General features: G+C 41.8%; 1 protein-coding gene across 10 annotated transcripts; it reads left to right on the forward strand.

Annotated features, from left to right (window-relative positions):
- Window positions 1–4,631: 4,631 nt before the first annotated feature.
- ttll4 (tubulin tyrosine ligase-like family, member 4) lies at window positions 4,632–24,042 on the forward strand. Of its 10 annotated transcripts, XM_012924785.4 has the most exons (22): window positions 4,814–4,967; window positions 5,968–7,013; window positions 7,939–8,128; window positions 8,210–8,401; window positions 10,310–10,460; window positions 10,539–10,609; window positions 10,752–10,806; window positions 13,629–13,747; window positions 16,865–16,975; window positions 17,282–17,358; window positions 17,445–17,639; window positions 19,637–19,719; window positions 19,806–19,934; window positions 20,024–20,146; window positions 20,474–20,572; window positions 21,052–21,186; window positions 21,268–21,405; window positions 21,495–21,591; window positions 21,821–22,031; window positions 23,071–23,138; window positions 23,228–23,298; window positions 23,419–24,042. In XM_012924785.4, the coding sequence occupies exons 2-22, from the start codon at window positions 6,498–6,500 to the stop codon at window positions 23,570–23,572; spliced, it is 2,985 nt and encodes a 994-aa protein (XP_012780239.1). In that variant the 5' UTR covers window positions 4,814–4,967; window positions 5,968–6,497; the 3' UTR covers window positions 23,573–24,042. The 10 variants fall into 10 exon arrangements, with proteins under 10 accessions (XP_012780236.1, XP_012780239.1, XP_012780234.1 ...); XM_012924782.5 differs by lacking the exon at window positions 4,814–4,967 and adding an exon at window positions 4,632–4,766 and having other exon boundaries at window positions 7,939–8,401; XM_012924780.4 differs by having other exon boundaries at window positions 7,939–8,401.
- The last annotated feature ends 535 nt before the right edge of the window (window positions 24,043–24,577 follow it).

Here is a 24,577-nt window from a genome sequence, read left to right on the forward strand (position 1 = left end):
GTCTCCTGCTCCTTTTATCTCTCTCTCTCACACACACTCACACACTCTCTCTCTCTCTCTCTCTCTCTCTCTCTCTCTCTCACACACACACACACACACACACACACAGACACACACTCACACACACACACACACGCACACACGCACGCACACACGCACACACGCACGCACACACACGGTCTCCAAGCTGTGACATGCAAGACAAAGGTGAAAGGATCGATGGTGAAACAGGAAAATAAAGGAGGAAAGTGAGAAAACAGAGGAAACAGAAGGGATGGTGAAGGGAGTCTGGGGAGAGGAAGGAAAAGGAAAAGAGGGAGGACGTGAAAAGAACACGGAGAACAAGGAAAGGGACAGTCCAGGGAAAGGAAAAGAATGAATGGAGATTGAAACAGAGAGTGAAAATGTCAAAGAAGTGAAAAAACAAAGGTAAATATGAAAGGTTAAAAAGAATATATAAGGAGAGAAGGAGTAGAGGAAGAAGAGAGAGAGAACAGGAAACAGAGGAAATGAGAGAGAGGAGAGGGAACGTGATGGACAGTCAAGAAGAAGAATACAAGGGACAAGGAGGTAAGGAGAGAGGGAAAAGAAAAGGGACAGAGGAAGGAATAAAGAAGGGAAAAGGAGGAAAAGACTGAGAAGAAGCGAAAGATAATGAAAAAAGCAAAGATTTGTACTTGAGGGAGTTAAAGAAGTGAGAGGAGTAAGAACTGGAAGAGGCAGAATCTACAGGGACTCTAGTCATCCCCCTGCTGGCGAAAGCTATAAAGACCCAAGGCTACATGATGCTTTCTTTCCTTATCTGTTAACTTTTCAACTGGTTTATGGTTAAAAAAAAAGCATTTGATGTAGTTACTTATCTAAGGTGGAAAAGAAAAGTTTTTTTTCTTGTTTGTTTTGTTTTTGCTTTGTTTTATTATTTGCTTCGAGCCCTGTGTACAGGAGCTGCATGCAAAAAGATCTTTTTTAAAAGGGTTGGCGTAATAAGCAAATGCTTCAGCCAATACCTTTTGATTAGCCTTGTCTCATGCTTTCTTGCTTTGTGGTAGATCTTTGCTCTGTCTTCACTGAGATATTTGAATGCTAATCAATAAAATCAAATCAATGTTGATTATAATTCTGAACTGCAAGCAAGCAAGACTGCACTGTGGCAGTCGCCACCCGGTGGTTCTTGGACAGCACACATCTGCCAAAATAAAGTGTTAACAAATACAGGAACACTTTCTGGGATGTTGATCTGGTCGATGGAGTTGAAGAGGGCATTGTTCAACAACGCAATGAGACAATCCCCATAATAAGAACAGCTTATTATGCTTCTGTTTAGACTACAATTTGTTTTTTTTTTAACTAGGAGAAGTCCCAGCCCCTCAGAGTTTAAAGCGCTGGGTCCATTTAAACTCACCATGTGTGGTTAATTCTACAGAAATATTCCAAAAACAAGCATTTTTAGGCAAGTTAGTGAAATTAAATCATGTATGTTGTTCAGTACTTTAAAAAATTCAGCTCAAAGGTGTAGCCAAAATTGGACAAACTGCACATCAGCTCGATATTGATTTATTAAAAGTGCAGTGTTTTTTTTTACTGATTTAGAAGCATCCATCTTTGCACAGGCGATGTTTATTTGCTGATTACTGATTTTCTGGATTAAAATGTGAACCAACGCATATTTTAAAAGGGTTACATGCGAAAATAAATAAATAAATAAATTAGGCGAGGAAAAAATTATTTTATTTTTCCAGCCTCAGTAACTTTAACATCTGCTGCAATATCTACACCTCTGATGAAATCTCACAAGTGTTAGCTTTATTTTGATGCCAAGATTGTTTACACAGAGTTTGTAATCGCAGAGAAATACTTCATTCATTTTGGGCATGTCATTTTAATGCTCAATCATCCAGGTAAGTAAATCTCCAAAAGTTGATTCTGTTCGTCTGGACGTAGCGTTTTGTGGGAGAAACGTTTCGTCATCATCAGGTGACGTCTTCAGTCTCAGCTGACTGCAGGTTTCAATCTTATAAACAGGACATTTGCATAATGACTGAAACCAGCCCACTGAAGCAACAATGGGCTGGGAGGGCAGTTCCTTAATCTTAATTATGCAAATTCTCATGACCAATGATCAACAACCACTGATCAATGTCCATGAGTCCCATTCACAGAGAGTTGGGGAATGGCTGCAATCACAGCGTTGTAAGATGGGGACAGATGTACCCTTAGGCCCCCTCCTTGATTCAGAGATGGTCTTTCCCTTGGTCCACCCAAGGATCGGGTCCCCCGACACAAACAGAGTAATATAGTGTACGCTGTTAAGTGCCAGGAGGATTGGCAGGATTTATACATCGGGGAAACCAAACAACCTCTGACTAAGAGGATGGCACAACACAGAAGAGCCACCTCGTCAGGCCAGGACTCTGCAGTCTATTCACACCTACAGGCCAGTGGACACTCTTTCAAGGATGAGGATGTTCACATCCTGGACAGGGAGGAACGCTGGTTTGAATGCAGCCATTTACGTGAAAAGGGAAAGACCATCTCGGAATCGAGGAGGGGGCCTAAGGGTACATCTGTCACCATCTTACAATGCTGTGATTGCAGACATTCCCCAACACTCTGTGAATGTCAGGGCTCTGTGTGCGGGCAGGCGGAGAGGAGGATCCAAGCGCAGGACTCGAACACAGAATTATAAATCAGAACCTCAGCTTTTATTGCTGACATGAAAACCAGCCGTGAATACAGAAACCAAAGAAACACACAGGCATAATCTGAGGGTACGATGCGACACCAAGCATTGGAAAACACAGGGCTTAAATACACAGGGTAGTAATGAGGGAATGGGCAACAGAAGGGAGACACAGCTGGGGGAGATCAGGGCTAACGAGACGGGGGAGCTAAGCTGCACACACTAACATAAGACAAAGACTTTCACAATAAGACAGGAAACAAGAATTACTAAACCAGATGCAGACATGAGACTGAGAGACAGACTAGACACTGAACAGAAACTGTAATACACATGAGAACCCAAAACCTAAGAACTGATCCCTCACCAAGAATAACAGAAACAGATCTATAATGATAATAATAAACAAAGCACCAGAACATCAGAAAACAATCCATAATGCAAAAATAAACCAAAACATAATAAACTCAAAATACTGGGTCCAACGGACCCAGAACCGTGACAGTGAATGGGACTCATGGACACTGATCAGTGGGTTTTGATCAGTGATTGCTGATCAATGGTCATGAGAATTTGCATAATTAAGATTAAGGACCTGACCTCCCAGCCCATTGTTCCTCAGTGGGCTGGTTTCAGTCATTATGCAGATGTCCTGTTTATAAGATTGAAACCTGCAGTCAGTTGAGACTGAAGACGTCACCTGATGATGACGAAACGTTTCTCCCACAAAACACTACGTCCAGATGAACAGATTCAACTTTTGGAGATGTAATTTTAATGCATACAAATTATTGAGTAGCATTTTGTCTTTGAATTCAGACACCCGAGCCCTAATCAGTGTTGGGATATTATTGTGGTAACGAGCACGGTAACTAGTTATTATGCCAAAATCAGGGACGCGTTACTCGTTACTGGGATTTAGATAGGCTCGTTACTCGTTACTTCGTGTGGTGGCTATCGCGGAGCTTCCACAGATTCAGTAACATTAGCAAGTGGTGGAGGCCAGCAGGTGGATGAGAGAAAGGGGAGGCAGGAGGAGAAACCCGAAGCGGCCGCCCGTCCGAGTGTCAGGTGAACTGAACTTCAGGTAAGAAGTTATGACCTGCAGTCTATCTGGGTCAGATATAAACCAAGTTTAGGTGGAGTTCATTTTCGTTAGGCTAGAATCATGGCGGTGGTCAACGACGGTCCAGGCGTGGGATTTCTCTCGTGGAAATATGCACATTATTTTTTCCTTTGGTAGGTGGCACAGTGCACTTGTGGCAAGTAAGCAAGCTAGAAGACTGGCACTCTTGCTGGGTATCCAGTTAGCAACACATTAACAAGAGAAGTCTGAGTAAAACCAAAGTTACTTTACCTAGTAACTAGTTACTTTGAAAGTAACGAGTAACTTGAAGTAACTGAGTTACTTTTGATGAAAGTAACTAGTAATGTAACTAAGTTACTAATTTAAAGTAACTTACCCAACACTGGTCCTAATACACACCCAGGCCAGAGGATTTGTTTTCCCACTGAGATTTGACGTGTTTGTTAACATTATTTTAGCGGCGTTCATTCGGACTGCAGCAGATACTGAAACCTTATAATGAGGAGATATACGTGCTTTAGGAATGCATTCAAAATATTTTTAAAAACAATAAAGTGATAGTGAAAGTTTGGAGAGTCGGGGAGATAGTACCTTCGTTTGACACCCTACCTCTCGTTACTTTGCTGTGTTAGTATCATGTTAGAACACAATATATGGTGAATTTATTTTATTTATTTGAAAGAAAACACCTAAAAGGAAACTGGGAGAGATTAAAATAAAGTTTAATCTAGGAATTGTTACGCAAAGGATTTCATCAGATTCATGTAATCTGTTTGGTGTCGAAGCAAATAAACGTTTCTTTCGTTCCCTGTGCCCACTAAGATCTGAACCAGATTCCCTTGGCAACAGTTACTAGGGACTGTAGCGCGGGATCCGCACTATGAAGTGACGTATCTTTACCAGGTGGTGGCAGTAACGCTCCGCCAAAAACCTCTACGAAGAAGAAGTCCTGCTCTAGGGTTTGTTTGTACGGCCCACACTCAACACCAATTGGTGGCGGTAAGCAAAACATTTCGCTGTTTGCCAACCGCCAATAAATACTGATAAAAAGAAGAAGAAGAAGAAGTCCTGCTCTCTTATTGGTTCAATAGACGATCTTGGGTCACGCTGATGTATCATTTGGATTTTTAAGCTCAGCGGTGCAACATGCATCCTATCGTTCGACTAGGAACACCAGCTTTAGTCATTACATGAGACAAAGTAGGTACGAACATAGAATAACAAGATTCCTATGAGTTCATAAAAGTATTTTATCCTCCGGGCAGTTCTTAGAGCACATGACGACAGTTTAGCAGTTTAATTGAATCGGTCTGGGTTGCTAAGCTAACACGAAGTGAACATTGTAGCGGTAAACTGAAGGTAGGTTAGTTAAACTGGCTTTATGTATGGCTACCCCACAGGGTGGGTGCATTGTTTCTATGGAAACTCAGTTTCGCGTCAGCTAACACCATTTTATCACTTAACGTAATCAAACTAGACTTATAAGTAGGCTAATGTGAAGCTAAACTGAAGCGGCATGTCAGCTCACACGTGAATTCTCCACGCTTTCTCTGACAGTCGTCACTATGACAAAAGTCAGCAGCGACAGCCGTGAATATGGGACGTTATAGTTTACTTCAAGCTAGCCAACTCCCCACGTTCGGTCTTGCTGATCTATAGGACATCGCCACAGTGTTCTATATGCCCTTAATATTACCTGAAGCATGTTAGCCGTAGTACACGTTACGTAAAGGCACCCAAAATTAAAAATGCATACGGAATACAACAATCTGCCCCCATTATGGCTGGGCTATGTGTTCAACGGCCGTCATCTCAAATATAACATATAATTGGAACACAATCTGACAGAAAATATGGGGGAAAACCCAAAACAAAAACAACTGCAATTAAGTGAGTTAACCACCAACACAGATATATTCTTCCAGTCACCCAATGCTATTCTTCAAAGATTAAACCATAAAGATGCAATATTTCTAAGTAGTTTAATCTCAATCTAAAACTTGTTCTGTAATTTAAGCAACCTAAAATGTTCACAACCCAGTTTTTCAGTGATACAAAAATTTGGATTACCTGTGACATTGTATGTGCCTACTGCAGTAAAATGGCTTGAATATGTGCAAATACTAAGTGATGATAATATGAAAGGATTTTCATAATAATTAATAATAACTGACTGTGCTTTTTTCTCTTGTGCTTACAGTATTAGGGCTGAGAGTGGACAGTTTCATTTCCTGTAACGTGACTGAGGATGATATGATGGCTGTGGGGGATCCCATTCTCCTGTCAAGTCCTGATACCTTAGTGTGAATAATCTGGTGCAGCCACATTTCTTCCTGCAGCAGTATATGAGAAAATGACGGAAAAACACCTCCTGATGAACCAGAGACTTAAGATTCATCTTGAATTACGTATACTTCACACCTGAAAACATCTAAACCTGCAGCACAACCACAAGTCAATGTTTTCCTGCTTACCTCCAGCCCAGATGAGAGGCCCAGACATTTGCCATGGAAGTAGTGGTTACTGTTGGTCTGGCTTTATCAAGAACTGGTTATCTGTTTAGTTGGAGTTGACCTTGAAAATCACCAACTTTGGGTCAGCAAGAGGAGGAGGAGCTTTCAGCCATTCATTTATTAGTTTTCTCAACTGTCAAATTGTTTACTGTGATCACCCAAAACTCTGCCACAAAACCAGCCTTTAGAAATAAGGACGACATCGCTGGTTTTTACCATGCCAACCAACCAGTCCTCCCCCTGGGGTGGAGGGAAGCTTGTGGCTTGTTCTAGTGCAGATCATCCCAACACCACAACCCCTGTAAGTGCACAAGCCAAGACAGTTAGAGTCACAAAAGTGCCTTATAGTTATGTCTCCTTTGAGCTATCCAGGAAGAATGACCAAGCCAAGTCACCGGTGGTTGCTGTTTGTGAAAAAGGCGATGGCACCTTCACCGCTGTGTCAGATGGAATTCTAACCCCAAACAAACTGCTGGTACCAGGGCTGAAGCAGACTGGCTGCAGCCTAACACAGGCCAGTAACAAGATGGAAAACCAGGTTGGCCTTAATGTCCAGCTGCCAGATACCATGCCAAAATCTACATCGTCTGAGAGCTCTCAGTCTGCAAACATTTCAGCAGTGGAGAGTCATCAGGCTGCCACAGGCGATGCACTTATGGGACTGGGGGCAGTGTCTCATCAAGATCTGCTGATTATAGGGAAGCAGGCTTCCCAGCACACCAAGAAGCTGATGGTGAGTGCTTTTCCAGCACTGATCATTTCTAGGAATGTTTTGGGTTGCAACCAATTGCTCAGGCCATTGTTTAAACGACTGTGTAGTCTACAGCTGCCTTTATATTTTAGCATGTCCTCTGACAGAACCTCTGAACAGCTGTATAGCACTGTAAAACATGGATATGGTTATCAGCAGAGTTTCCTGTGCAATGGCTGCATGTTTGTGGGTAAAGCCCATTTGGAACACGCTTTGTCCTGTACATTGTATTCTGTGGAGAGTTGTGTGTTGTACAAGTTGTATGTTGGGTCTTTTAATAATTTTGAAGGTATTTAAATATATTTTGTATACAAAAGTATTTTTGAGTGGGCTGATGGAAAGAACTCATTTTGCAGCTGGAAGTGAAGTTGAGTTATCAGTAGTGAGCAATAACTTGTACACTGTAGATAATAATTAAATGCAGGTGTAATAATAATTACCATGATTTAAAAGTCATTTTAGCCACGTCTAAGCTCACTTGACTGGGATTTAATATGTGGCACACTTCAACTAATGTAATTCAAGGAATCAATAATTCCATTATTTGATATGTTCTTGCACTAAAAAAAGATTCCTGTTGTGAATAATATGTTCCAGATTTTAGACGTTTAAAGTTGTTATGATGCTTAATGCTCGAACTCACGAAAGCCAACTTTTATTTCTACTTTTCCACACAGTGCTTGTTGTAGGTGCAGCCACAACAACCATCATGGTTTGTTTTTCCATAAATATGTTTGACATGTTCAAGTCTAGTGATTTAAACCAATCATTGTGTAGGGCTGTATTAGGGATCAGTAAAAGCAAATAGTTCATTATAGGCAAAACCGTAATTTAGCCACCTTCAGAAATATACCTATAATTTTAGGTTTATGCAAGTCTGTCTGATATTGTTTTGTTTTCTCCGCAGTGTGAGGCTGCAGACTGTTTCTCTTTGCCACCCGTGCCTGACATGTGCCTTAGTCTTTGTCAACATCAGGGGCCAGCTGTGGAGAAGGATGCTTCCAGCCTCGACAGCACAAACGCTGAGATGAGAAGCACAGGAGGAGAAGCAAAACCTACACAGAGGAGTTATTCAATCCCACCAGCAGCAAAATACGGTCAGACACACAACAGCAGCACAACTTTGTTTGACATTTCTTTTGACTGTCAGCTCCTTGTGAAAGGTGTTCCTCTCACAGTTTTGGGAGCAACTGCAATCACCAAGTCCCAAAAAAGAGCATCACTAGATCTAACCAAGCAGATCCCATGTAGTGTGCTGGGAAGAACCCAGCCCACATGCAAACGTATCAGTTCCTTTCCAAACAGTCCCACGCCACCTTTGAAATGTGCCAGTGACTCAGAAAAGCCACCTCCACCAGACGCTGCTGCAGGTAATCAGAACTTTTTGTTTGCTTGTGCTACACCCATATTAATGGAACCCAGGACGTGGAGATTGTCTGGGTATAGATATGAATATGAGATAACAAACTAATTTAAAGGTACAGTTGTTTTTTGAGTTTTATTAATAGAACAGCAAAGAGTATTGTACTCATAAATGGTAAGATCAACTGCATCTTCCAGCTAATTGACTGATTTTCATAAACTTTAATTAATCCATTGAACACTCATATGAGCAGGCACCGGTTTGTGGGAGATGGAGGATGGTTTGGACCTCAGACTGTGGAGATATGGAGTTGGCATTGGTTGCAAAATCTCTGTGCATTGAGATTTTTCCCCAGTGGTGACAAGCCTTATTTTTTCCAGTGAGGTAGATGTCACTCCACACCGTCACGCTGCTAAGGCTGTTGTTACCCTGTTGATGCAGCAATCAGCTTAGCGTTCTCCACGTCTTCTCTGCACAATGAACTCTATGATCTAACTGCACTAGACCCAATCTGAACATAATGTTTCTCCGTATGTTAGGATTTCAGTGCACATATTGCAGCACAGCAGTGCAGATGGGCCTGTCAGTGAAGTGCAGTTAAATCAGCTAGCTATGGTTGTCGAGAAGCTGATTCTGAAAGTTTCCTTGAAAGGACATTTTTCCATCAAAGGTTGTTGTGAGTTTGTTTGTTAAAATGGTTTTATTCTGGCAGAAAGAGCAAGTAAAATAAACTAAAGGTCTGGAGGCCGGGCAAAAAAGATGGAAGCAGTCTGAGCCGGCCATGCAATAGGCTGTAGGAACATCTTTTCTCCCGTAACGGAAAAGTTAAACTAGCAAACAAAAATGTGTGCGTATAGTACAGAGCCATGGCTCAGTGTCTAAATAAGCATTTATAATTCTAAACTGGTTTGAGTTGCTGCTCAATACAGACAAGCCAAGGAGCTGACCTCCCAGCCCATTGTTCATCAGTGGGCTAGTTTTAGTCATTGTGCAGATGTCCTGTTTATAAGGTTGGAAACCTGCAGTCAGCTGAGACAGTCACCTGGATGATGACAACTCGTTTCTCCCACTGATGCTACGCCCAGATGAACAGAATCAACCTTTGGGAAGCCCAAGCAAAATGTTGGACTTTTAACTCTGTGTCTGGGATCCTTATACAAGTCAACACAGCAGCATAGGTCGTGTTTTACACAGGCTGTCTTTGGTTAATACAAAGGGTTAGGGTTGACACTGCTAGCATAACGGACAGGCTTTTGACGGAGCTCCCACACAAACGCAAAGCAGGAGATGAAGCATCACTGAATATGTTTCCAAACCAACTTCATTTTGAGCCAAACACTAGAAAATATGGTGAGGCAGACCTTCCCTTTGGCTTCACCTGCACAAGTGTGGAGGTAGGTCTCCCTGCAGGATTGGGTTTCCCTGCGTCGGGAGCAGCGCTGGGCTGTTCAAATCACGGGCAAACAGAATCCCACATTCTTGATTTTTAGTTCACAAACACTTCTTATAAAGACTAACTACTCCTGACATGTTGGAGATGTTTGGGGGGGGGGGGATTTTTCTTCTAAAACAAAGGGGGGCCTAGCAAAAAAAGTTTGGGAACCACTGGGTTAATATGTTTCCACCCACTGTTCTTTGTTTCAAATGTTGCAAAAAAAAAAGTCACAAATTTTTAAAAACACATACTCGGTCAACCGTACCCAGCATTATGAGTCTTTAGATATATTTTCATTCTCAATAATTGAATATCCTTATTGAAACAAAGGAGGCCTTTTTATTTATTTATTCATTTGTTTGTATGTTTTCCTTTTAATTTAAAGATTTTTAATGGGCCCCAGTTTTGTATTTACAGTACTGTGTAGTTATGTAGCACAATCCTGTAGTTCACATGCAGATGTTTCCTCCTGTCCTGCAGGAGCCTTGGTGGGCTCAATGACCAATCAGATTTCAGCCATTCGCCTCACAAGACAGGGACAGCCAGCCTCCACATCAGATTTCTTTCCATCCCTTTCCTCTCCTTCACCGACACAGGAATCCCTGCTTGAAGAGACTCCCCCTCCGCCTGGGTGAGAATCAGCTACATCACATTTCAGGTTTCCCTCCTTCACATCTTTCCTTTAGTGATTACACTTGATTTTGCTCAGCCCAGAGCATGCTGCACAGGCGGATGTAGAAGAAGAGGAGCTGGCTGATGAGCTTGCCTGCAGTGATGACGGTGAGACGTTTAAGTAAACTCTATCATACTTGTGCTGTAGTTAATCAGCTGGTCAGTTTTTTGTTGATGATATTATGACATGTTGTATAATTATGTAATAATATAGTACTGATGAGAACATTGTTATTTGTTGTTGAGTCAGACAGCTCCTCCATCACTGGCACTTCATCCGGAGGGTGCATCACTCTCCCCTCCTGGTAAGACATGCAGTAACCATACACACACCATCACTGGTTTATTTACTGTGACCTTCATAGAACAAAAATTCTTCCAATTCCAAATATGGTTCTTTGTCAATTGAAAGGGAAGTAAAAGTAAAAAAACAACAAAAAACACGCAAACTTGCTGCACAGGCACATTTACTTAAGCGATATTTAAAACCTAACATAAACACATTCTTCAGCACATCCTTTTTATCAGTGCGCTCACTTAAAATGTGAACCTGTTGCCACAAGCGTGGCAGCAGCATTGTGGTACAACACTGTAGACGTAGCAGTGGTGTCAGAACGAAGGCTCGTCTCATGTCTGCCAAAGCACATCTTGAGTTTTGGGAAAATATTCTGTGGACTGACAAGTTTGCATTCCTCATTACACCCATCTCATAAGAACACCATCATACCAACAGTCAGATATAGTGGTGGTCATGTGATGGTGTGTTGCTGCTCTGCTGCTTCAGGACCTGGAGGTCTTGCAGTAACTGATGAAACCATGAATTCTGCCCACTTTTGCTAGCCAGCCTTTGTGCTTGATCTCTGCACTTTTTGGTAGCGTGTTTATCAGCATTTATCAGAGTAAACAGGTGTTGTAATCCTCCTTGTGAGCCAGCCGTGACACTGGCATCCAGTGTAGTTACGTAGGAGGATAAAGATCCAAAACACCAGCTCTCTGAATCACTGAAGAAAATAAATAAATGCATCACAATAATGGTTTTGCAGTCAAAGTGTGTTCTTAAATCCAATTAGCACTTTTTATTTACTTGGGTTATCTTTGTCTAATATTACAATTTGTTTGATGATCTGAAACATGCAAGTGTGACAAGGATGCAAAAAAATAAAAGGAAAACTGATGACATAAATAAAATGTAAGCACCAAAACAGTCTATGCAAGTTTTTCCTGAGAAACTTTAAGTAATAATTTATTTAATACTAGTTTATCAACAGTAATGATTGCTTTTATCTCATCTGCTGACACAATTTTGTCATTTATAAAATGAAACTGAATTAGAAGAATCCCCGGTAGAAATGATTCCTCTTCTGCTTAAAGCCGTCCTTCACCACCTAGTCTAAAGAAACTGTCCAAACTCCAGCCTCCTCTCCTAACTGGAATACCTGAAGTAGAGGAGACGAGAGCAGATTCCAGACGGGTTGTTGCAGAAATCCTGTTAATTCCGAAGTATTTCAACTTTTTCCTGCAGCTGGCTGTTACTGATTTATTAAGAGTCGCAACATTAGTGGCTGTAGCTCCAGCACCTGCTTCCCATGTTATGCTGCTCCGCCACAGCAGTTATTTGGGACACATATGAGACTGTATACCACCACAATTACAGCAGTTCCAGTACTTCAGTAACCTGTGCTTTTACTCTGACCTTCAGCTAGCTTTTTTACCATTTTTCATACCATACCAGCTTTATTTATAAAGCACTTTACCCACTTTAATTTCCATCAGAAACCTTTAAAGATTTGAACGTTCCTTTCAGGGCCTGGTGCTTTCTGATTGTTCTCCTAAAGTAGTGTCAAATGTCCCTCTGTCCATCAGAGCTTGTGAACTCTTTCAGTTCAAAGGGGCAGACAGCTGGAGAGTGGTGGAAAGGTCTGCAGCATTGTGCATCATATTGTTATCCTCTGTTATGGCGTGAACAGTAGAACTGCCTACCAAAGACTAGGAACTGATTCTCTGTAAAACCACTCTGGATCAGGACTGCTATTGTCACATTTGTTCCTTTTAACCCATCCAGCTGATTGGTTTGTGTTGATCTAAATAGACTGGCACTCTAAATAAAATAACACCCCTCCCTGAAAGCTAAAGCTCCCGTCAAGCTTACCTGTCATCACTGGAAGAAGATCTCTGCTTCCTATGACTGTCATGTGAGTGTTCTGGCATGTTTGTCTGATCAGGTTGACTGTTTATCATTTAACTTGTCATTTTGAACTAGGGCTGTTCGATACAACGATATATATCTGATGACGATATAGAAACATCGTTTCATTTTACGCTATCGTTTGTTTCGTGGTGTCGCAAAATAAACTGTTTACAGCAATGTTTTTCATGTTCTGATGTCACTGTAGTTATTATTAATTTCTTAAAGTTCTCTCTTTCTCTTATATTTAATATCACCACACTACGGACGGACAAGCGCATGTTTTTATGCGTTGTCGTTAGCAACAACGACGGTAACACCACGGCGTGTCCGCTTGTTTATTTTTCACATAAACCTTTCACAATAAAGCTCAAGATCCTGTTGAGACTTTTCAAAATAAACTGAATCACGTGAAAGATGCAGAGTATTTACGGATGAGAAGCAAAAAAGAGCCGCCAGGTGCTAAAAAATAAACCTTAGACTAAAACGTTAGAACAGGCTTCTCCCCGCAGCACGCCGTGTAAGAAATACTCACAAAGGAAACGGCGCCGTTACAACTTCTGTCTAAAAATGTATCGTTTCATGCATCGGTTAAAACACTCGACTCAGCTACACGACGCGCAGCAGGAAACACTTCACCTGCCCGAGATTCACAGAATTGACAGAAAATGTTACATTTGTGTGATTTATATCGTTATCGGACGATAGATGTCTTATATCGGGATATGAGATTTTGGTCATATCGCACAGCCCTATTTTGAACCGCCTTTGAAATACTGTCCTATGAGATGGTGTATTTGCTTGCTCTCTATGAGCAGAGGAGACTTGACATTACAACTGTGAACCAGATGCCAGCGTCTCGTAGTTAGAAGTTGGCAAACGTAACTCTAACCATGAGATGTGGGCATAGGGATGATGTTCATTACTTTGTCTTTCTGTCAGCATCGAGGAGCCAATGTCGTTGGAACCAGGAGACAGTCAAGAGGAGCAACCAGCACTAGTTCCCAGTCTGTTTCCCCGTATCCCTCCGACCCTCTACTTCAGCACCGCCAATGAGAAAGGTCAGAGTTGTAACTGTAATATAAGAAGTTTACTATCACAGATCATTGATCTTCAGTTATTTATGTGTCTCTGCAACACCCTGTAACTTCTTGATTTATATCTTTACAACACGTCCACATGATCTCATTTATGGCTTTTTTCATTTTGGGGTCACCAAACGTTTGGTTCCACAGCCTCAGTCGCTGCCGGGGCTAAAACAGCATGGAAAATAGCTGAATCGTTTAGATATGTTTAAGAAGTATTTTTAGACTCCACTGTTACTGCGTTGCAGATATTTACAATGCTTGTTTGTCTAAAAAATGTTTGCTCTTAGCTGGAAGATTGCACTTCTGGTTAATTTACCACTGAATTTGCACTGAATCGGTCTAATTTGTGACTTGTTAGCTAATCAAAAAGTAGTCGAAAAAGTTTAACCCAGATGAATATTTATTTATTTATATATATATATATATATATATATATATATATATATATATATATATATATATATATATATTTTTTTTTTTTTTTTTTAAGACCTATTTGAAGACTGTAATCACATTTTTTTTCAATAATCAAATTTGTGGCACTTTATGCTGTGTTTAACATGATATACACACAACATCAGATCAGCCTCTGAAGTCATGTTAGCAGTGAGAGCTTTTCTGTCATGTTAACATCCACACACCTGTACAGAATGCACACCTGACCCCTCGACAGATGCTGACCTTCTGTGTCAGCTGACAAACCGGGAACATCAGTGGTTTGAGCAGCTGTCACCTGTTAGTTATGTTACTAGGTTTGTGTCCATTTGCATAACTATTTTCCAGCACAGAGTGAGGGACACCTACGCAGTCGTACTTGCATGCAGTTCTCATAAAAACCAGCAGCACATAGCTTTGGATGGCACTGTGCATAGGTCAGATGCTGATGGGTGAATTCAGGCCTGGAACAGAAAAGGAGCTTAGAAAACAGGATGAGAAGGAAAGAGTGGCTGCACTGTTCAGCGCTTTGTTTGTCATAACACGTGTCTGAAGTCCCAACATCAGCACGAGCAGGAGAAGCCCACAGACATGTTGTTAGTGACTCTGTCCCCTGGTGACCGTAAACTGCTACAACACGTGAAGATCGGTCTGCAAAGCTGGCTGTGTGCTGGAGGACCAACCATGCTCCAGCCTTTACAGTCCATCAAGCTTTTTTACAACTTCAGTAAGAGGGACACAGACAAGCCACCCAAATCCACACACCACCTGAACTATGCTGTCTGTCATTCATACCTACAGCCATGCAACACCACCAGAAACCAACCAGTATTGCCAAGAAAGAAACTTTGAAAGATCTGCATTAGTTTCTCCATACTTGTAGGTTGCTGGTTAGTGTGACCGATACCACAAGTCTTTATGGTGTGGTTGTAACAGAGCACTCCAGACAAGTGCATAATACCAGCAGTCTCCAAAGTAGGGCTGCCACAAACGATTATTTTGATAGTCGACTAATCAGATCATCATCCATTGGACGTAAAACGTACAGCTGCTTGCACCAGCAGCATCTGCTCTTATATAACGATCATTAGCTTACAGCTCGATGTGTTCAAGGTATGTGCTAACTAACAATAAAGACAAGATGATAGTTTGCAGATTTGCAGATTGTCTCGGTGGAGTTTAATAAACTCGGCCGTCTGCTCCTTCATATGTAAAATATAACAGGACACTGGAGTAAACTCCCAACCATCTCACACTTCTGATGATCAGCTGTCTGCTTGACGTTTATTCAGCTGTGTAAAAACTAGAACTTTAATCTCAGCCAAACAGATTTACTCAGGAACAAATAAAACACTGGAAAAAGCCAAACAATCAAATGTTTAAGTTATCTGAGTGACTTATGTATCATGTTTAACCTGAGTAGCCAAAGACCACAGGGGTTTGAAAATGATGTTCCAGGAGTTCGCTGCTCTCGCCGGCTCTAGTGACCCTTGACCTCCCTGTCTGCTATCGAGCTGGTGGGTAACGGATGTCTCTGAAAACGTTGGAGCACTTTTGGAAAAATGTGATTACTTGATGAACCGAGCAGATATTTGAAGTTTACACAGCTACAGTCTCACCTGAAAATATCTTAAACGTTTATTTTGTGACCCAGAAAGATTAATAAGAGTGATATTAAAACTAAGCAGCTGCTGCCATTGTTGGAAACTGGAATTGGCAGGGCCGCGCTATGAATTCTGGGATATGGTGGGTCACGAAGGATACACCCGACCCATCCTCCAGATCTGGGGAAAAGGAGGACGCATTTGACAGCCGAATTTGGACAGGCTTCGTCGCGTCACTGTAATCGGCCTTCAAATGCGGCCTCAGGACGATGCGGCCCCTGAATTTGGACAGAAGGCGTTTAACGGCAGCTGGCATCCTTCTTAGATGCAGTGCTGCCACCTTCTGTTTCAGTCCCTTACTACACTCTTAAATCCTACTGCAGGATCTTACAAAGCTTCAAACGACGCGTCGACTGTTAAAATAGTCGTGGCTACATTAATGCTGCTGGGTAAGATAAAACCCATGACAGAGGTTTACTCATCAATCAAACGTGGTGCATTGTTACAAGAGTAATATTCAGTGATCTGTAGATTTCTGGTCTATCACAGTATGTAGACCATTGTATGTGCCCAGAAAACTCCAGCATACATCTGTAGAGCCCACCCTCAGATAATGAGGATAACCCAGGCAGAGAACAATCCTCTGGGGGGCGCTCTCACTTAGTTTGAGCTCTCTCTGCAGTAGAGTAGCACTTCCTGTTCCTCTCAGAACAAACAGAGCACACTCTCCTGCCTCTGTACCCTCTTAACAGAGAAAACTATTTCCTGTCTGATCATTTCCTGATAACATTTACAATAATTGATTACACAGCAGTGGGGAGTGGACTTTATCACAGTAGATGTCTTTCTGAAAGCGCTGTAACTAAGTTTAAGAATATAATCCACCCACTGTTATTATCTTCAATGCCCTGTACCAACACAGAGCAGAGCAGCTGCCTGAACGTGTTGATTATTATGTTAATATTTTCACTTCTTCACTGTATACACCTCTGGATACTGTATTTTACAGCATGTGTTACCTGTTAAAAGAATGAATCGGTGTTCTTTGCAGTGGAACTGCTTCCTGCAGAGCAAAGGCGACTGTTAAAATGGAAGATGAGCACCGTAACTCCTAATATTGTCAAGCAAACCATCGGCAGATCACACTTCAGAGTCACAAAGAGTAAGTTGTTACATGTCGCTACATGTCACACACAGATATTGCTGAAACTGGTTCTTTGAAAGTCTCTGGGATTAGCTGTGACAAGATTGCTTTTTTCTAAAACGATTTGTGTACAGTTAAAAAGCAGTTTTTCCTTCCCACTGTCGCTGAGTGCTTGCTCATAGGGGTCATATGATTGTTGAGGTTAGTGTATATCTATGGGGGCAACAAAAACATTAGATGGTGAAGAATTTCAGTCTAATATTTAAAGGCTAAGATAAAAAGGTAACTCCTGACCCTGGCTGATAAACACGTGTTGTCACATAGAAAGCCATGACTGGCTGGGCTGCTGGGGACACCACATGAAGTCACCTGGCTTCAAAGCTCTTGGAGAACACCAGAAGGTCAGCACCTGCACATGGACTACTCTTGATAGTACGCTGAGAAAGTCCAGATTTTGACTGTACTTTTGTGTATTTGTGTGTCCCAGCTGAACCATTTTCCAGGAACATTTCAGATTGGGAGAAAGGACCGGCTGTGGAGGAACCTATCCAAGATGCAAGTCCGCTTCGGCAAACAAGAGTTCAGTTTTTTCCCCCAGACCTTTGTTCTTCCTCAAGACATCAAGCTGCTCCGCAAAGCCTGGGAGGAAGGGGGCGCCAAACAAAAATGGATCATCAAACCTGTACGTTCAGGTCATAGAGTGTAACTTTATCAGAGGTGGAAAGAGTACTAAAATATTTTACTCAAGTAAAAGTACTATTACTTTGCTGAAATTTTACTCAAGTACAAGTAAAATTACCTGTCTAAAAATGTACTCAAGTAAAAGTAAAAAGTAGCTCATTTAAAATTTACTCAGAGTAAAAGTTACATAGTTACTTTTTTGTCAGCAGGAGGACAGCCGCTTCTGAGTAGTGCGAAACAGACAATGGGATAAATCTCAAAGTAGTTGTTTTTTAATTAAAAGAAAAACTTTACAAATTAAAGCGCAGTGGCAGTTAAACTGCAAGTCTACACATCAAAATGGATAATGGTCACCAAACCAACCAATTCTTTTACATGAGAATGTGTTCTAATGTCAAATAAGAGAACAAGTACTGAATTGAGCCGTACGGCAGCTGCTATAAAAATGTGTTTTCATTTTTTATACTTGGCCCTGCTCTGTTAATTTTGAGGAGCAATTCAATTCAATAAAACTTTATTGATCCTGAAGGTTGACCCCGAAGGAAATTGGGTTAAGGATGCCGACCTTTGCCAGCGCCGACTTACCCTCCGACCATACATACATTACACAAACATCACATGGGGAAGACGGGTCAGAGAGGTATAACAATGGAAAATGCACCACACGAGGAAAGATAAGGAGAAAAAAATAACTCCCCCCAGACTGAGCTCCAACAGGGAGATCAGTTTGAGAACAAAAAAATCACCTCTGCACATGTGTGAACAAATGTGGGTTAAGTAAGAAAGTAGCCGCGTCTGTCTTCTGTCTAATTTAACTATTTTTTTTAAAAATAAATTATTATTAACAAACAGGAAAAATGTAAGTAAACTTACCTCTACATGCTTGCGCAGGTTTGATGTGAAATTTTTAAAAGCTGCTAAGTCGGTCTCTCTGGGCAAACACAGCTTACACTGCATAATAAAGCTGCTGCCTTTCTTGCACTTGAAGCCAAAATGGTCCCTTAAATACGGCCAGGGGTTCACATCCGTTTCTTCGAGTTCAGGGTCAGCAGAATTCGACGGGGTTTCTTTTTTCGCTGGATCCGTACTGCCGATGTCAGACTCCATCTTTATCCTGACCCAACGCTAATTTGTTCTACTACCCATCATTCCCTGCAGTATTTCCGAAGCGCAATGTTGTTGTTTTTTTTGTTTGTTCTTTTAATTTACTCAGTAACGGGTGTGATTGAAAATGTAGCGAAGTACAATACTTTTTAAAAAATATACTTAAGTAAAAGTAAAATTACCGACTTGAAAAATGGCTTTAAAAAGTACAAATACCCAAAAAAACTACTCAATTACAGTAACGCAAGTAAATGTAATTCTTTACTTTCCACCTTTGAATTGTATGTACTGAAAATCTGCAGGCACGTCTGTGATTGTAATAGACAGCACACTATCTGCCAGATTTACTTAGCAGGGATAGTAGCATAAAAAACATACACAGCACACATTCATGCAGGAGCTTCCAGTTCATTTCATCGACTAAAGGAAACTAGCTGCTCAGATGGAGCGAGTAATCTAATAACAGAAATTTCACTGTCTTTGTGGAAACAACAGTTCAGATGAACTTCCCATTACAGCTGAGATGGTTTGTTGTTGTGGAGGTGGAAGCAGCTGGTTTATTAAAGTCACAAACACCTACGGGGCAACAAACATGTGCAACAATACAACTGTCTGACGCACATTAGCTTTATTTCCTTAAGATAATTAAATATGTTATGTTATAGATTAGAAACTAGAGACAGGTTGAACTATGGAAAAAACAAAGTGTCATTGTACAGCTCTGTGTGTTGGCACTGTTAACACACAGAGGCTTCCTGTAGTCTGAGTAAAACCACTGTGTGGATCCACCTGCACATATTACACATGATTTGTATATGAATCGAGTAAAATGTGTTTTATTTATGTTTTAGTTTATTGTTATTACTTGTTTCCTCTCTTTTTTTTCTTCCATAGCCCGCATCAGCCAGAGGAATAGGCATTCAGGTTATTCACAAGTGGAGTCAGATGCCTCGTAAAAGACCTCTACTTGTTCAGAAGTGAGTAATCCTTTAATAGTTTAGAGCTCAGCAGCCTAAGTAACTCAGTGTTGCTGCATTAACATGCTCTAACTGGATGTTTGCAGGTATCTAGATAAGCCCTACCTCATCAGTGGGAACAAGTTTGACTTGCGGCTCTACGTCTATGTGACATCTTACAACCCACTCAGAGTCTACATGTTCTCAGACGGACTGGTTCGATTTGCTAGCTGCAAGTGAGTTTTCCACCACGTTGATCGTGCCACTTAATTTCACATGGGATGCATATGAATGAGATTCAGTTATCACCCCTCCATGCCTCTAGGTATTCGTCTTCCATGAAGACTCTGAGTAATAAGTTCATGCACCTGACCAACTACAGTGTCAACAAGAAGAACTCTGAGTACCAGACCAACAGTGATTACAAGGCCTGCCAGGGGCACAAATGGTAACACAGAGAATCGAGCTGAAGTGTGAATTGTAGAGAATGTGACCTTTTGACCTTTGGACACAGATGTAGGCGGCTTTTCAATGCTGTGCCAGGCTTTTTTGTCTGAGCTCTCCTCGCTGCACAGCATACGCCGTGTTGTTAAGCTTTTTTGAATGAGCCCGTTTCTACTCCTCGTCCGTTCTCTGGCTGTAGCGTTTTGGACCAGTGGACAGCTTATCAAGGGGCTTTTAGTATAACCTGATAAGGAAATGCAACAGTGTAGTGTAGAATGTCTTTGCTGTTTCTGTATGTATGACTTGGGAGGATATTACTTTGTGTTTTCAGGGCTCTGAAGGCCTTGTGGCAGTACCTCGGGTCAAAGGGAGTCAATACCACCCTGATATGGGAGAAGATTAAAGACATCGTGATCAAAACTATCATAGCGTAAGTTTGCCTGCTCAGTGACTGGCTGCAGAGATCAGTTTGTTTGTATTATATCTTTTAGCTAAAACCATCTGCATCCGTAAACTACTCGTGCAACAGACAGACTCGCAGACAGATTCCCACCCATTGTTTAACTGTTCGAGCTCAAAGGTTCTTTTCCCAGTTTTGATTGCTTCACAGCTGAGTCCCTATCTAGAGTAAATATTGGTATTTGATTTGAATCTTTGTTTTTATTTTTATAGCCTGTGATATTTCTTTAGATGTGTATTTCAATGCAGAAATTGTGATATCTTTCCACTGAGGAACATGTCCTTAAAAATGCTCTAAAAGGTGCTAACCTCACAAACATGCTGCACCTTTAAAGCTAAAAAGGTTGTTAAAAGAAAAGACCCCTGTATGTATTTCTGAAGATTAAACTGTGCATTAGGACAAGGATTAAGATGCTGAAATCAGCTTCCTCCCTCCCGTGTCGTGGCCAGGTCAGAGCCGTATGTTAACAGCCTGATGAAGCTGCACGTTCGGACACCTTACAGCTGCCACGAGCTGTTTGGCTTCGACATCCTGCTGGACGAGAATCTCAAACCCTGGATTCTAGAAGTGAACATATCGCCTAGGTAACAAATGCCCACATTAAAATAACACATTTCTTTAAAAGAAAAAAGTTACCTTTAACTACATCTGTAACTCTGATCCAGCCTTCACTCCAACACGGGGCTCGATGTTTCCATAAAGGGTCAGATGATCAAAGATCTCCTGAACTTGGCTGGCTTTCGTATTCCTTCAAGAGAAGATGTGGTTACCCCCTGCAGCAGTGCATCCAGCTCCACCAGCAGGTAACAATAAGACACTACCCCTCTGGGTTTTTAGCTGCAGCCTCAGAAATGACCTCGTCATGAACATGTGTGCACTTGTTTGTTTGTAGTTTGTGCGCAGGGAATGGAGAGAGGCCCAAAGTGGATCTGTCTGCTGATGAGAAGGTCAAAAGAGCCTTTTATCTGAAACAGGGTGAAGCTAACCGGGTACACACACACACACACACACACACACACACACACACACACACACACACACACACACACAGTGACTTTAATAGTTTAACAGGAAGCGTAAGTGCATACAGCTACAGGTTTTTTGGTTATTATTATTTATTAATTGGTTGCTTGTGGTGGAAACAAGCACTGGTTTCATTGTTAGCAATAACACAAAGAAGCAGTTATGACCTTGTGCCCTTCATTTTCTCTCTCTCAGGACTTGATGCACACGGTGTTGGATGTTTTGACTCCAGAGGAAATCCGGGTTCTGGCAGAGAGTGAAGATGAGCTGAACCGTCGAGGAGAGTTCGAGCGCGTTTTCCCATCACCATCATCATCTCGCTACCTTCGCTTCTTTGAGTGTCCAAGATACCTCAACATCTTACTGGATGAGTGGGAGCAGAAGTACTGGAACAACAGGGCGAAATGTATGTGCACTGCTGCTTTGAAATAAGATAACGGTCACCTGACTGATGTTAACTTTTCTTTTAGGTTTTGCAGTTCTTGATAACTGTAACTTTATCAAAACACTGTCAGATTCTGTAGTTTTCTCTGATCCCTTTCCCCATTTGGAACAGGATTGATATGTTTAGCTGTCTGTCTGAGTGATGTCCAAAAATGAAGCAGGCAGTATAGATATTTGGGAGAAAACGCCCACCCCCTTAGAGCCTGCGTCTGCTTCCAGACCACCGAAGAAACAACCATAAATCAGTAACTATTTCAGCATCTTCCACATCTGCACCAAAGAGTAAATCAGTGAAATGTGGATTGTTAAACATCAGGTCATGAGCTAATAATTGATGAACCTCACAGAAACCTGGTGATAGCAGGATGATTATGTCGGATTACATGAATCTATATCCCACAGTATTTGTCTTTCTAAAGTGCTGTAACTAAGTTTAAGGATATAATTCACCCACTGTTATCCTCTTCAATGCGCTGTACCATCACAGCACAGAAACAGCTTTAGTGAAGGTTACAGATGATCTTCTTATGGCCTCTGACAGTGGACTCACCTCTGTGCTTGTCCTGCTGGACCTAAACACGCAAATCAGTCCGTGCATGATTGCATTGCTCCGCCCATCAAATGGTCTGTGCATATATCGCCTATCGTCGGTTATTGGACTGATGAATTTTTACATATCACCCATCCCTCGTGTGTATGGTGGTAAAAACCATTCTGGCAAAATGAACTAATAATAACATCAAACAAACATAGAAAAAGTATTGCAGCTCATGCGACTCATGATTGTTATCTGTTATTTCTGATTTATTTATTTTAAGCTGTCGGTACTCCAGTGGGCTGGGGGGCACTAACCTTGTAGTATGGTTTGTTCATCTCCTGCTGGTCCATGTGCAACTTCACTGTTATGTATTCAGCTGGACTGCTGTGACTTTGGCGTGTAGCCACAGAGGGAAGGGAAAACAGTGAAACTGCAGCTCAGGTTTGCTTTGTCTTACGTGCAGGTATCAGCCTACTGAGACCTCTCTGCCAGCAAGGAGTCCATCTGGGAACCAGTGACCCTGCTCACATGGTGAGAAACTGCAGAACAATGAAAGGAAAACATAAAACTAGAAGAGAAAGTGGCTCCTTTAAAATGCTGAAATCAGTCTGTCTTTGTAGTGGTGTAAGTACAGCTACAGCTCCAGGTTTGAACACAACAGACAGGACGTGGTTAGCCCTTCCAGAGCCAGGTACAGGGTTTATTCCAGTAATACACCTATCATATGGAAGTTAGAGTAATAAAGGATGTGGGTTTATTGCACACCGGTCTCTAAGTGAACTCTGCTGCCCTCTCCTGTGTTGTCCTTCAGGGTGGTGGTCAGCCATCAGCTCTGGTCTCAACGCAACAGCAGTATTGACGAGGATCACCAGCAGTGCCTGGATCACCAGCAGTGCCTCGGCCCGGCCTCACCCACAGCCTGCTGTCCCAGCAGTCGGCCTAACTCTGATGATCTGATTTCCTAACCCAGAATACACTGAAAGCTCAGGGTCTGTTTCTTCCCATCCTCTAACCAGTGCTGTCATTTAGCCCTCACCAATCACCAGAAACAGCAAACAAACTGTTGGAGGGAGGGAGTGGATTTTTAGGGTTTAACCCCCTATTTTGTCTCGTTTTAAACTAAAGATTAATAATATATCATTTGTTAAGCATCTCGAAGGTGAGGTGATGAGTAATGGCACAGCACTGTAATTCTTGTGTCTTTAAAAATGACTGTTGGTTTTTAAAAAGAGTCACAAACATCTGTGTGGGACTGGGAGCTGTTTGTGTGTCACTGCTAACTTTGGGGGTTTCTCTGGGTGAAGGTGTTACTGGGTGTTTGACAGAATCTTGTTCTGATGATAGTGACTTACAGGGTGCTTGATGATCAAATATTTACTAAATGGCCTATGATGTGCAAATTGATGGTATTAAAATTTGAGCAGTTTGACTTGAACTTGCAAAACGGACTGTCCTTTACACACAGTGTTTCATGGAGGCTGCCAAGTGCAAGTAAAGCACCAGAATCTAGGTAACAGGTAGAGATGGGTATTGTTTAGGTTTTATCCGATACCGGTGCCAAATCGGTACTTTTGAAATGGTGCCGGTGCTTAAACGGTGCTCGAACCGGTGCTTAAACAATGGAGAACACAAACTTTGTCTAAAAACCTCTCATGTTTTCATTTTTAGCAGTCTCTTTTTTTCTGCAAAATGATAAGGACCGTCCAGCCCCACACACGGGGCGATCCGCGCTAACTCACTAATGGAGATTTACCACCCCCGCAGTAGATGTGCTCGGTGTGAGGTCTCGCAGCAAGCTGTCAAATATGGTGCATTTCTCGGCTTTTAACAAAACGCTATGCGTCACCAGGTGTTTCATCGGATTCGAGGTGTTACCTCCTTTGACAGTATCACAGTATCAGCTTAAAGCACTTGTTGCTGCTGAGTTTGCATATTTTGCTGTGAAGTACAGCCAGACTTTGACCGCTTCG

This window comes from Maylandia zebra, linkage group LG16 (assembly GCF_041146795.1).
Source record: "Maylandia zebra isolate NMK-2024a linkage group LG16, Mzebra_GT3a, whole genome shotgun sequence".
In the NCBI taxonomy this organism is placed as follows: Eukaryota; Metazoa; Chordata; class Actinopteri; order Cichliformes; family Cichlidae; genus Maylandia; species Maylandia zebra.

Bases quoted from the DNA above. Each gene is read 5' to 3' on its own strand.
- ttll4 (XM_012924782.5), top strand. From the start codon at position 6,498: ATGCCAACCAACCAGTCCTCCCCCTGGGGTGGAGGGAAGCTTGTGGCT. The intron at 17,359-17,444 runs GTCAGCACCTGC...TGTGTGTCCCAG, and splicing joins CTCTTGGAGAACACCAGAAG to CTGAACCATTTTCCAGGAAC. The intron at 19,935-20,023 runs GTGAGTTTTCCA...CCATGCCTCTAG, and splicing joins GTTCGATTTGCTAGCTGCAA to GTATTCGTCTTCCATGAAGA.